Genomic DNA, 14,242 nt, shown 5'->3' with positions numbered 1-14,242 from the left:
ACACCACATTTGGCGGAATTGATTCTGGTTCGAGAAGGATTAAAGATAGCAAGTTGACTTGCTCAGAGAAACTGATGCTCTTAATGTGGTTGGTGCAATAGACAATTAACCTTCTGACCTTGCGCCTGAAGCTCCAATTGTTACTGATATTTGCGCTTATAGATCACCTCTACCTATAAGTTATAATTAATATTGGTCACATATTAATCGGAGCTCTAACTCTGTGGCTCATGAGCTTACTGATTTCCTTTTGTGAAACTTGATATTGATATTTTGAACTAGTAATTAAATCCCCTTCATTTTTTTTTTAAAAAAAAAAATTGTAACAAGCAATACTCCGGAGAAATTGGAAACATATGATTGAGTGCGAAAACCACGAGTTAATACACAAATGATAAAAACTGATAAATAACTTGAAATTTAAAATTAAATAACACAACATAAATCCAACTCCCAACATCTATTTATAAATTTAATAACATAATTATAATCAAATGAGTGCGAAAATAACGTTAAAGCTGCTCTAAAATAACGCTGCACAGGGTTGATCAAGATGCACACACGTATTCCTAGATTATCGATCAGATCGGCTAAAATTGAGAATGTGTTTGTAAAGAGTACTTTTTGACGTGTTTTCTTCTAAACATTACTTCGATTATGCACAAACTATAGACTGGAGAAGAGCAAGTTAATTAAAACAACAAACTCCTCCATTTATTAATTTCTTAGAAAAGTGCGTAGTGGCTACTACTACTACTACACTAGCATTTCATTTCCGTTGCAAAACAAAGAAAGTCATTCGGAAATTTAAGCTTAACTTACATATATATATATGTATACTACCTGAAAATGATTCCGAATGATGCTCAGAAAATGAAGCTATTATCATTTTACAAACCAAAAAAAAAAAAAAAAAAAAAGTAGCAATATTATTTATGAGCCAGAATTAACAATATTCCCAGGAGGTTCCTTGACAGTTTGAGATTTGGAATCAGCAGAAGAGTTTTCCTCCACAAGTACTGATCCTCGGCGGCCGGTTTTCGTTTTCTCCTCCGCCACCTTTCTGAACACCTCAGCCGTGGAATGGGCTCTTTCCTCCTCGATCAACTTCCCCTTCTTCGTCTGATCTGTTTTGCTCCCTTCGCTGTATCTCTGTGTATATATATATTCAACAAAAATTAAAACTGGAAAAAGTTTTGAATCTTAATGTTTCTGTGCTAGCTAGCGTACCCTTATGGAGAATACGGGGAGATACGGCGAGAGGCGGCGCTGGATCTTGGAAGCCTGTGAGGATATAACTTGGCCACCGGCCATGATTTCTCTTAATTGGATGCAACGAGATAATAATATATATATGTATATATATATATATATATATATATTAATTGAGCCATTATTGGAATAGTCTTTTTCAAGGATATAAACGCATGCGGGCAGGAGGAGATAGATAGATTGATTTAATTTGGGAGTATGTACGTGTCCCCGCTGCGTGGCACCTACATGCAATGCCTCGCTGTCTCATTCCATTTTTATAATATTAATTATTTCTTTGTGGTTACGATGCATCTTATACTATTCCCCACTTTATTTATAGACGGGCCGGACAGGGGTGCCAAAGACTCTCATCTCAACATCAACTCGTCAATCCAACACAAGTCGATCCGAAAAAATCAGATTAAGATCGAAGGTTTTTGGGTTCAGTCGATCCAAAAAAAAATAATCGGGTTCGGGTTGGATTCGGATCAATCCAGATTGACCCGAGATAACCCAAAATTTTTTATTTTATATAAAAATAAGAAAGATTTGTTACATTTTTATATATTTTATGTTTGAAAAAAATTTATTGTATATTAATATAATAGATTTTTTTTATTTAATGTTTATTTTGTACAATTTTTATTTTTTAAAATAATTTTTTATTTATTGTAGTAAGTATACTTTAAATTTTCTATAACTAAACTTTAAAATTTAAATTATGTATAAACTTAGATTTTATTATTATGTGATTAAATTAAATATTATTATTATTATTATTGTGTGTTTTGAATTTTTATTTAATATTTTTTTAAATAAAATAAAATAAAATCGAGTTGGCTCGAGTTAATCGGGTTCGGGTTGGTCATTTTCGGGTTCGGGATGAGAAATTTTAAAAAATAATTTTGTCAACTCGACCCACCCAAATTGACACCCACATTAGGGGTATGCCAGACAAAATCAAACAATAATATACATGATATTTTCATTTTTTGAAAAATTAAATTAAATTTTATAATAAATAATAATATTTATGTTATTTATCGAGTAGATCATAGTTCTGTAAACTATATACTGAACGTCTATTATGAATATCTACGTGAGTACGAGATGGAGTCTCGTCCTCACTGCATCATTTGTGATGTAATCAAAAAATTGATGTTATCCGATTGAAGAAAATTTGGATAACTCGTGGAGATTCGAGTTGTCAGATAAGTACTCGAACCAATTCAGAGATGAATTTCGTGGGGTTGTTATCTGCATCACAAAGTAAAGTGAGTAGTGTTGGAGGTTGTCCGACTAAGATACTTCGACGCTCAAATCATTATTTACTTAATTACAATTTTAGAAAATTAAAGCATATGACTATAAAAAAAGGTATTTATAAATATTCGGAGAATTTTGTGAGTTTGAGGGTACGAAGTTTATTAATAAATATGTTATGCATGCTCATGTTTAATTCGTTTATGGGCAGTGGCGGTATCCCAAACAAACTTTATAATATATATATATATATATTCTCTCGTCTCGTCACGTGGTGCGTGATTCTATAATTTATTTGTTTGGATAGTTGATGAAATTAAATTAGTTTTATATATCAAATTATGAGTAATTATATTAGTAGAATTTTAATTAGTTTATTATAATTTAGAATTAGATAATTTAATTTTTTTAGAACAAAATAAGAAATTATTTTAAGTCGTCGTTAATAATAAACCCTCGCGTTCAAATTCTTCTAAAATTTTTATTTTCTTCTCCATATGTTCACAAATTCAAATTTTATTCCAGTGAATATCGTATTAAGTATTAACATGACATTTTATTTTATTAAATAGCTAGAAACATACTACTTTTGACTTTTCGATTGATATTCTTTTATCTTTTTTCATTATTATTTTATATCATTTGCACAATATTTTTATTTTATGTTACTATTATATTATTTTGTCGAAAAAAAATATTATTATTATATTAAAATAATTTGTAAATTTTTTAGTGAAGGTAATTTATGTAATAATGAATTTATTTTTGGGTCCAAGTTAAAGATGCTAGGGGCGGAAAACTAATTTCGAGTTGTGATTAAAACCGATACCATAATCGATTGATCGTGATTTGATCTATATGTATAAATTTTCGACCAAGTCTTTTGAAAGATGGCCTCCTCGACCCATAAGGGGAAAAAGAATTACTTCCGATTTCAAAACATATGTTTAGTCAATAACTTGATTTTCCACCATCATTACCGTTAAGATTAATTACGTGCCTAAAGTAATCCCAGAAAATCATTCAAAATGGCGTGTACTTAGTTGCAATGCGAAGAACTCCGCTGAACACAAATATTTCTCAAAACACAGTTTCCCATTGACGAGCCATGATCTAGTGAAGTTTTGAGAAAACAAGGAGAAAGATGCAGAGGAAAAACAAGTCACCCGGCCATCGACAACACCAGCCAGACGGGGCATGCATCCCGCTAAAGTTAAAAACGAGTGATAGTAGTTCTAAACAAGAAATGGTAGATGAAGATAGATTCATAGGCATAGAGTAAAAAAAAAAAAAAAAAAAAACTAAAACAAATACAAAACACACCCAAAAAAAAACCTCAGGACAGAAGTTCATATCTATGCCAGTCGTCTCCTTGAGAAAGAGAATGCGTCCCAGCCAACTATGTATAAAAGGGTGAAACAATTCGTCTCTTCTCTAGTCAACCATATCCATTCTAATTTGCATGATACTCAAGTAATCAATCAAAAGTTACCTCCTCTATGCTGCTAATATCTTCTATTGACTGGGATTTTGGTTCCAAATCTATGAACTGGTTAGACATACTAGCAAGGTGTGAAATGCTGACTCTACCTTCACGCTTGATGTAATCAGCAACAGCTTTCATTTCTTCCAATGAGATGTATATGTATTTTCCTCTATCGTCCATTACGCCAGATAATCTTCCTGAGAAATTTTAAAACAGGATTTCTTTCCGTAAAGGAGAAGAAAACTTTGATGGCCACATAAAGTGAATATACAAGTTTCTATCATGTCTGGAAATCAATGCAAAATGTTCTGACTCGTGTACCAAGAACTAGAGGAAAAGAGTAAATACCCATATCTTCAAGAGAAGTTATCCGATTGATACACTCCTGCGTCCAGAAAAAGATAACACGTGAGAAGAGCCAACAAAGACAACTATCGTGGCATCAGTCCAAACATTTGAGGCTATAAACCTTTTTTCATTTGTTGTTTTAATATGAAACATGCAAACAGATCTGAAATCAACTTTTAAGTGCACATAACATACAACAAATTAGTTTTTCTTTATGTAATCATCCAAATTGCATTATTCCAATCACATAAATACTGCCATCTTCAGCTGTAAGAGAAAGGGGTAAAGGAAAAGGATGCAAGAGCTACCTGAGTTCTCAACTTAAACTCCGCAGCAATATCCTCTAGGGGAACGCATTTATGCTTCTGAAAATCAGATTAAATAATAAGGAGAGCCGCTTCAGTTCCTCTCCCAATCAATGTCATTCTCATATATTTTCATCATATCTCCAAATGATCAACTGCTATGAATGTCAGATACATGAATGATATCGAAAAGAAGAGACCGTATACCTCAGATCAAGAAAGCTGGCATCCACACATTCATGATATCATGCACTTGAAATTATGATATAAAAAGAAAAAAAGAAAAAAAAATAAGCCTTAAATATGATGAAATAAACGGGTCACACTAAAACTACCTTGATGTATCCAACAAAATCAGACAGCAGACCCTGGCTTCCATCCTGCACTTCATTTTCTGTTGTGCCTTCAGCATCAACAGAAAACTCTCCTTTCCACTTTTCAAACTCTAATGCAGCAGCCTCTTCCTCCTTAGCTTTCTGAGCTTTGGCTTCTTCTTCCTGGATGTGGTAAAACTCCTACAGTTAATCACAGTATTTTTTTTAAACAATCTAGCAAAAAACCTCGATCAACTAACCAGCTTCTGTTCAAGAGCTTCACGCTCTTCATCCTTCCTTCTCCTCATCTCTTCATATCGATCTTGTTTTGATCTCCTTGAGTCTCGTGAAGCCTCATCAGCCTAGGAGATATTAAAAATGATAAGATTCAATATATGAGAACGCGAAACATTGATGCCTCCAGAAATACAAGAAAAATACAGGACACTATACTGAAGGCTGGAAGCAATCATATTCACAATATCAAGATATGCCCAGCATACCATATAGTACTTACTACGAAATCAAAATATTTCCAGTATATCTGAGGTTCAGCATTTCAATTTTCTACCTTGACATTTTAATTGAAAAGGCAAGAATATCTTTCAGGTTCAATAAATCTCATAGACACAAAATTAATGCAGCGCAAAGTCAAGCAATGAAGAACTTTTACCTGGCGTTGTGCTTCCCGCTCCTGCCGTTTCTTTTCCTTTTTCTTCGAAGCTTTAGCAGTGTAGTATCCATCACCAGCTGGTTCCTCGTCGCTTCCATCGAGACTTTCTATATTAATGTAAAATTACAATTTAACTTTCATTCTCTATAAACAAAGCTAAAACTGCAAAAAACAATGATAGAATAGGCCATTCTCCTGACTCCCTTGCCAGATAGCAATTTAAGAACATGAGCTGTTTATAAATGAACCAGAATCTTTGAAAATTTTGTGCCATTTAGAAGATCCCTATGCCTCCAGAAAGTAAGGAAGAACAAAAGATATAACACACTCATTATGGAAAATATCTCATGCCTTTTCTGGTCTTTATTGATGTATCTCCACAGACCTAGGCCATATAAGTGTGAATTTATATCTCTAGTAAAATAGCACACAACTCCTTAAACTCAAGGAAGGACTCTCCAGTCTCCACAAATTTATATCTCTAGCCTATTGCTCTCTATATGGCCCAAGCCCAACATTGTGGTGGCACAAACCAAGTTATGGTCCCCATCTAGAAGAAACCTTCACCTTTGAGTACTTAATTGATTTGTTAAACTGAACAATTCAATCGAAACACCATGGTGAATCAATCAGTTGGATTCAAATTTCACCATACAAAGAAATTAATGGCCAAGCTCCAGGCAAATAACACCAAGTCACCAACCTTGTATTGACAAGGTTTAACAATCAGCACCAGATTAGCATCATCTAACAAAAATCAATCCAAACTGAGATGTGGTGCTTTGTCATTAAATCTGTATAGTTGGCAAGGGTGCGTAAGGGCACTCGAAGAGATTAAACAATAAAAAAAAGCAAAAACTAGGTTGGACAAGCAAACCATGTCCTAAAAATGAATTTCATCTGATATCTGATAGAGCTCAAATTTCCCAGCAAAACGCAGAAATCAACACCAAGCCAGAAGCAAAATCACCGTTTAAAACGCATATAAAACCCAAGGAAAAGGAAAAGAAAAAACCTTCCACAGTTGCTGCAGCTGATGATGTGCTGGCAGCAGAAGCAGCCGGCCTTCTACGCATTCGGCGCGTGTTCGCACCTGCCCTTATCACTCTTTCCCCTTGTACATTCTGTAAAATATGTATAATGCTGAGTTGAAGGGGAGAAATCATCACTATTCAATCCAAAGTGTTGTGAAACAACATATTTTAAAAAAAAAAACCCACAAATTTCCCACAGCTAAGGGTCATTGCACACAGATATTACGAAAATCCTATGATCAATCATAAAATCCAGTAACATGCAACTTGAAAAAACGAAATTGCACCTGAGGCTCTTCTTCATGTTGATCAGAAAGGCGTGAATCAACACGGCGTCTCCATAAATAAAGAGGAATCAAGGATAGAACCACGAACATCATCAGAATCGCAGCTAAAAATTCCTCCATTCTTCCACTGCTCACTCAGATTTCCAAACAACAGAAACCTAAGAGCAGATTTATCTTATATTAATCGAAAGGTCAATGGTCAAGATGGTCCGAATGAATTCCCTTCTTCGCATAGAAGGAAGAAAATTATCTAAATTAGAAAATTAGATTGGGGAAAGGGTTTTTGTTGTCTTTATGTTCAAATAACTCTTCAGATTATTAGGTCAGAGCTTGATTTTGGGAAATTAATTTAAGAAAAAAATGATGGGTAATGCTATGTGTACATATATGTATAGTTTGGTTCTTGTGTTAGGATAAATAATAAAATATAATAAAAAATAAATAAAAAATGATAGTTAATAAAGTAATTGATTTGATTGATAGATTAGAGTTGATTTGATTTGATTTGATTGATTAAAATTTATATAAAAATGATAAATTACTATTTTGTCCTCTTAAAAATAAATAAAATATGAATAATATTATTTATAGGGGTAATATAGTAATTTAAATTTAATGATTTGATTGATATAAGATAAATGATTAATGATTTGATTGATGTAAAATAAATAATTAATATATAGATAAATAATACGATGAAAAGAACGAGTGATTGGATACGACAAGTTATACATGGACTATTTATACTCGAGCCAAACGGTGCCATAGGGTTACATACAGGATTACACGTACAATTAAATTAGGAAAGTATCCCAAAATTTTATTAAAAATTCTTTATTTTCAGCCTACAATTATTTGTCTTGCTCAAAAAAACTTTTAATAAAAATAATATTTTTTATTTTATAATTTATTGTACAGTTCTAGGGAAGTCAAAATTTCACACGACCCAAATTGACCAAAAAAATATCGGATTAGGTTGAGTTTTTTGGGTTCGAGTCACATCGAGTAGGACCCGAAATTTGACACGAAAATTTAATCATGTAATAATTATTTTTAATAAAAAAAAGATTTTTTATTTTTTTAACAAAATAATTAAATACACTTAATAATAATCAATATACTTTGATTTAAATACATGATAACAATATCTCTCTTATATATAATTTATAAATGTGAAAGTTTAATTGTAAAAAATTAAAAATATACTTACTACACAAAATAAAAAAAAAATTTAAAAAAATCAAAGTTTTTCAAAATAATTATTACATGATGAAAATTTAATCCGATATTTTTTGGTCAACTCGGGTTGGGTTCAATTTTGACAACTTAAAACTGCACAATAAATAATAAAATAAAAAATAATATTTTCATTAAAGTTTTTTTGACCTAGCTAGGAAAACAATTCTAGGTTGAGAATAAAAAATTTTAAAAGAGTTTTGAGATATTTTTCTAATTTAATAGAGCGTGTAACCCTATATGTAAGACTCTATATACACATATCATTATCCAAAAATGATATCACAAAAACTATAATTAGAAATAAACTAAAATTTCTTTTCAAGTAAATAGTCATCTTCTCTTAGAGCATCCGCAATTAGAGCCGTCAGACGGGTCAACCCATTGCGGGACGGGCCGGCCCACCAAAATCCACCTTTTAGCGGGTCGAGGTTGGGCCGGCCCACCATCTCGGTGGGCTGAAAATCCTCAATCCATCCAAACCTAAAGTGGGTTATGGGTTAGGTGGCCCGGCCCGCGGGTTGGTTTATTACAAATAAAAATAAATAAAAATTATTATAATTAATTATAAATTTCATTTCATAAATAAATATTAATAGAAACATAATAATAAAAATTTTAATTATTGATTTCATACGTGTGACTTTTATATAAAATAATTAATACAAAAAAAATTCACAACTTTCATTAAAAAGTACATATATCATAATAAAAATAAAAATAAAATAAGAATTCTCCAGTCCCGCGGGCCAACTCGCGCGGGTCGCGGGCCCGAGCGGGTTGGCCCACCTAGGCCCACCTTTAGTTGGGTTGAAATAATCTACTTAAATTGTGTGGCGGGACGGGCCGATCCGACGGACCTAACCCAAATTGACGGCTCTATCCGCAATGCATGGGTACATCATCAAAAAACATGGGGCTCACTGTTAATAACACATACTTTTTCCCCCATCCTCAACAATCAGGGTTTTATTAAATTTACGGTAAAAAAAAAAATCGATTTCAGAAATAACGTGGAGCATGAAAATTTTCATATATACCGTAAAACTCTGTCAGAAAGAGCGGACGCTGGAATAATTTATTCAGCGTCCGCTCTCTCTAACAGAGTAAGGTCAGAGAGGGCCGCCACATGGCAACCATCCAGTGTCAGAGATAGGGCAGCGTCCGCTGCCCATGTTGGCGTGCCAACGTATGGCACTCACCCATCCCACCCATTTTTGGCCCATGCGCACCATGATAGATACATATTGTGGTCTCTTTAATTTGATATTGAAATGCATTAACACGGAAAAAGAAATGTTAGCTTACAATTTCAGAATACGCGTGAAACTTTAATTGACGCGGAAAAAAATAATGTTTATGTGTAAATAATTAATGCACTCGGAATCATATCGGCTATATAATGAGAACATTAGAATCCGACAATATCATTCAACTCTTAAATATTTCTTTCCTTTATTCATTATATTTTCTTGCGAGCAATTGTGAGTTCTGTTTTTTCATTTTTATATCTGAAAATGAAAAATATTGATATATTTTTATATTTTGGTGGTCATGTTATTGTGGAGAATGGATCGGTCATGTATAGTATTCCTTATACTAGACCGATGTGAATATTACGATCTATTCCTCTGTTCGAGTTGGTTGAAGTTGTGCATCAAATGTTGATGATTGATCCATTAAATTTTACTCTCAAGTTGTCAACGAAATATTTATTCATGGCGAATTCATCTTGGCATGAAATTCAAGTCAATCTTGTTGATGATAACACTCTGGAGTTTATGATGCAATCTCCCAATATACATATATTGCATTTGTACGTCGAAGCAAACGAAATTGACCATCAGGTTGATCATGTCCACCAAGAACCAAATATTTTACATGTCACTGAAGGAATGAACAACATGTATCTGTATCCCGAAAGTGAATCGTGTGATCAATATATCGCTGGCACATCCGAAGCAGATCTTGCACGTTGGCCACATATGACACGTGGTTGGGAAAAAAATGTTGGTGCAGCAAATTGGAATTCAGAAAATCCAAATTTTGCACCACGTGTTGATGATCCTAGGAGTGAAAACGAAGATGTTTTGAGAAGCGATACAGAACCAGAGATGTCATACAGAGAGTCTGAGGAAGAATCTGATGACGATGTTGGAGAAGTGAATGATGATGAACATGTGAATATTCATGCAAATATTGATGAGGGAATGTCATCTCATCCACCACCTCTTCAAACATTACAGAGGCAAGTTGTTCCATTCCTTTCTAGCAATTCTGATATGCCATCTTTTTTCAATACTTATTTCGGAGAAGAGACTCCTGATTCTATTGGCGTACCTTCTGACATGCGAACAAGATACTATAATGAGGAGAGAGGAGAACTATGTGTAAACATGATTTTTAAGGATAAGAAAGATATGATTGCATCTGTGAAAGATTATTCAGTCAGAGTTTCCAGGCGTGAGTATTGTGTCGTTGAGAGCACACGCATTTTGTGAAAAATACAATGCAAAAATGATTCAGGTGGGCCTCATACATGCATATCTACCAACATCGGTATAGACCATCATAACTTGAATAGTGATATGGTTGCAAATACGCTATTGAGTATTGTACGATGTGATCCTTCGAATGAGATTAAATATATAATAGAGAGTGTGAAAGATAAATATGGATATCAAATCTCGTATACGAAGGCGTGGCGGAGTTTGAAACGCACAGTGGAAATTGTTTATGGTACATGGAAGAGCTCTGTGCAACTACTACCGAAATATATTCACGCTCTGTGCAAATATAATCCTGGAACAATTGTCGACTTGAAGCATCTCAGAAACAATGAAGAAATAAAAACATTGAACTATTGTTTTTGGGCGTTCAAGACTTGTACTGATGGATTTCGACATTATCAAAAAATCATTAGTGTCGACGGTACACATTTGTACACAAATTACAAACATAAAATGTTGATCGTTGTCACTCTGGATGCGAATAATCAAGTGCTACCGCTGGCATTTGCAATTGTGGATGAAGAAACATCTGATTCTTGTAAATGTTTTTTGGAGAATGATGGTCGACATGTTATTTGTGGTGAGAATGGTATGTGCCTAATTTCTGATAGGCATAAGGGAATTGTGCGAGCAGTTGAAGATCTTACATATTTTAAACATCTACATGGTGTGCATTGTTTTTGTTTGAGACATCTGTGCTCAAATTATAATGCCAAATTCAAAGACGTACATTTGAAAGATTTATGCTAGGAAGCAGGGAAACAACATCAGATTTGCAAGTTTGATGCAATAATGGAGGCAATCAAGAACAAAAATATTTTGACACACAGATACTTGGCTGGAATATCGAAGAAAAAATGGAGTATGGCCCATGACGAAGGTTGGCGTCGTGGAGTGATGATGAAAAACATGTTCGAGTGCTTAAACAGTGTGTTAAAAGGAGCTCGTAGACTGCCTATATCTGCAATAGTACACTTGACCCTTCTGAGATGCGTGTAGTACTTCATTGAACGTGTGACAAAAGGTCAACGTATGGTTCAGGAAAATCAACTGTAGTCGGATTATGCATGTTGAAAATATGAGAAATGGGCGAGAAAATCTAGTGAACATCGTGTTGTCAAATATGATGTACGAACGCAAACTGCTCAGGTTGCAACCGGAGGAAGGCCAAGTCGCGGCCAACACATGCAAGTGGTGAGAATATCAACTACTGATTGTTCATGTGGTAAATGGACAATTTTCGGCATCCCGTGTTCTCATGATATTTGCACTGCTAAATGGCACTCGTTAGATCCCACAACACTTGTGCAGTCATGGTATAATATATCTGAGTACCTCGCAGCATATGAAGGAAGATTTGAACCTCTTGCAGATGAACGATATTGGGATAGACCTACCTTTTAGTTGCAACACAACCCGGTTAGACGTGAAAGAAGAAGAGCAGGTAGGGATACAACGACTCGACTGAGAAACGAGATGGACAGGCCGATAGCGAGAGAGAGACAACAACGAAGAACGAACAGGTAAAAATTTTGAAAATTTTAATTTGTCACTTTCATAATTTCTTATGAAATATATTTTACATATAATATATATTTTTATATATATTTTGTATATCAGGAACATCGGATGCATGTGGTATGCGGATGAAGACAATCTACAACAAAAAAATGTTTCAAAAAAACATGTGTTTGTTAGTTTTAGTTAAATAATGTATGTATTTGAGTAAGAAATATATTTGAGATTGTTGGTTTGAATGCTTTTACACAATCCACCGGATGGTTCGGTATTTTCAAATCCACCTGATGGCCCCGTAGTATACAACCCACCAGATGGTCCAGCAGCGTACAACCCACCGGATGTTTCGGCATTTTCAAATCCACCAAATGGCCGAGGAGGAACAAACTGCAATGATGACTGATGCGAATCAGGAGATGACATATTAAAATTTTGTGGAAGATTATTTTGTCCGCCAACATATAAATCGTGGGGATATGGCCGAAAACCAAGTTCAGTTACTGTAGATGATATAATGTGTTAAGTAATGCGCTCAAACCATGGAAAATAATCATCATCAGTCTGCCTAGATCTTCTTCTATGTCGTTCGCCTCGGGCAACATGATTCAATTTTCTATTCCAAATAATAATATCATTTTTATGATGTTCCATTCAATCTGTGTTGCAATGACCGATTCTACTGATGTTGTGTAGGCCATTGTTGTCAAATGAAGGTCTTGGAATAGGCTGACGCATTTTGAATTGCCTCAGCACCCGGTTTGGACGATGCATCTCCATAATTTCAAAACAAATTAGAGGACAAACACATCGCCAGATTCTATTATCGTATGCATCAATGATCACTTTAACATATGGATCTTTTTTTTTGTAAACGCTCAAGTTAAACTGCATAATAAAAATAAAAATAAATTTTAATTAATAAATATAAAAATCAATTTTAATTAATAAATATAAATTTATTTAATTGTTGTAAAGTTTCAATAAGCCAATAACACACCTCGTCATTAGTCACACGATCAAAGTAATCTCTTATAATTATAACAGCGTATGCTGGTGAATGAGTGTAACTGTACACATTTAACCACTTGTAATAAAAAAAATATTATTAAAATTATGAGAAAATAAAGTTGTAATTTATACAATGATAATAATTTTTAAATATTACCGTGCACCATAATGAGCAAATGAAATATTTCCATCGCCTGCATTTTGAGGCACGGTAAGAGATAAGCCTTTCAGATCAGGGTTAACAAATTTAATCTGGCTCCATGCTCATATCTGTCATTAATAATAAATAAAATTAGAAAATTATTATAATGTGATATTAGATTAACAAAAAATTTATACCTGTAGGATAAATAGAGGCCCAGATATTATAGATTTTCCTATACATATGGCATTGCATAAATCACGATATAGAAACTCCAAAACTGCACCTCCCCAACTGTAAGATCTGATGCGATCAATATCCCGGAGTAGTTGCAAAAAAATCAGTCTAACAGATCCTCCTTGATAATCTGGAAGCATGATTCCTCCGATAATCATTAATGTTATACAATGGATATATTTTACGACATCTATCTCTGGACTATTATCATCGACAAGTGCAGCCGTGCAATGTTCATATAAAGCGGTCATCGATAAGTGACCACCTTTGAAATGCGATGTCAGTGGCGTAAATCCCAACAAATTCAAACATATATGTTGTCACTCTTCAACTTTGTGTGAAACATCTATACCAGTTACAGGCTCACCATCAATAGGGAGACCCCAAATAATGGAAATATCCTGTAAAGTGATGGTTGCTTCACCACATCTAAAATGGAACGTGTGTGTTTCACGTCGCCATCGTTCAACCAGTGCAGTAATCAAATGATTATCATAAATTCGAGACTCACACAGCAAAACATCATAAATCCCCATATAATTTAAATATGCAATCACACGACTGTGCAAGCCATTCACATTAAATAAATTCCAAATCAAATTTTCTGATCGTTTGGCTCGAACTATC

General features: G+C 34.0%; 2 protein-coding genes and 1 long non-coding RNA gene across 3 annotated transcripts; 1 reads left to right on the top strand and 2 right to left on the bottom strand.

Annotated features, from left to right (window-relative positions):
- Positions 1-688: 688 nt before the first annotated feature.
- Positions 689-1,418, bottom strand: LOC140876417 (uncharacterized). Its single transcript, XR_012148785.1, has 2 exons — positions 1,231-1,418; positions 689-1,152 (listed from the first exon to the last, which is right to left on the bottom strand). It is a non-coding gene; the product is annotated as an uncharacterized lncRNA (long non-coding RNA).
- Positions 1,419-3,624: 2,206 nt separating this feature from the next.
- On the bottom strand, positions 3,625-7,248 carry LOC140875025 (DDRGK domain-containing protein 1). Its single transcript, XM_073278540.1, has 8 exons — positions 6,965-7,248; positions 6,659-6,767; positions 5,644-5,750; positions 5,231-5,332; positions 4,992-5,153; positions 4,660-4,716; positions 4,352-4,388; positions 3,625-4,200 (listed from the first exon to the last, which is right to left on the bottom strand). Exons 1-8 carry the CDS (start codon positions 7,082-7,084, stop codon positions 3,995-3,997), a joined length of 900 nt encoding a protein of 299 aa, XP_073134641.1. The 5' UTR covers positions 7,085-7,248; the 3' UTR covers positions 3,625-3,994.
- Positions 7,249-10,788: 3,540 nt separating this feature from the next.
- LOC140874439 (uncharacterized) lies at positions 10,789-12,114 on the top strand. Its single transcript, XM_073277727.1, has 3 exons — positions 10,789-11,379; positions 11,461-11,679; positions 11,860-12,114. The coding sequence occupies exons 1-3, from the start codon at positions 10,789-10,791 to the stop codon at positions 12,112-12,114; spliced, it is 1,065 nt and encodes a 354-aa protein (XP_073133828.1).
- Positions 12,115-14,242: the final 2,128 nt, after the last annotated feature.

This window comes from Henckelia pumila, chromosome 1 (genome assembly GCF_033568475.1).
Source record: "Henckelia pumila isolate YLH828 chromosome 1, ASM3356847v2, whole genome shotgun sequence".
NCBI lineage: Eukaryota > Viridiplantae > Streptophyta > Magnoliopsida > Lamiales > Gesneriaceae > Henckelia > Henckelia pumila.
This window is presented reverse-complemented; position numbering and strand designations above follow the sequence as displayed.

Coding starts and splice junctions, on each gene's coding strand:
- LOC140875025 (XM_073278540.1), bottom strand. CDS start 7,084: ATGGAGGAATTTTTAGCTGCGATTCTGATGATGTTCGTGGTTCTATCC. Junction 5,333..5,643: donor AGCGGGAAGCACAACGCCAG/GTAAAAGTTCTT, acceptor AATATCTCCTAG/GCTGATGAGGCTTCACGAGA. Junction 4,717..4,991: donor ATTTTGTTGGATACATCAAG/GTAGTTTTAGTG, acceptor TCTGATTTTCAG/AAGCATAAATGCGTTCCCCT.
- LOC140874439 (XM_073277727.1), top strand. CDS start 10,789: ATGGTTGCAAATACGCTATTGAGTATTGTACGATGTGATCCTTCGAAT. Junction 11,380..11,460: donor ATTTTAAACATCTACATGGT/GTGCATTGTTTT, acceptor GATTTATGCTAG/GAAGCAGGGAAACAACATCA. Junction 11,680..11,859: donor GACTGCCTATATCTGCAATA/GTACACTTGACC, acceptor CAAACTGCTCAG/GTTGCAACCGGAGGAAGGCC.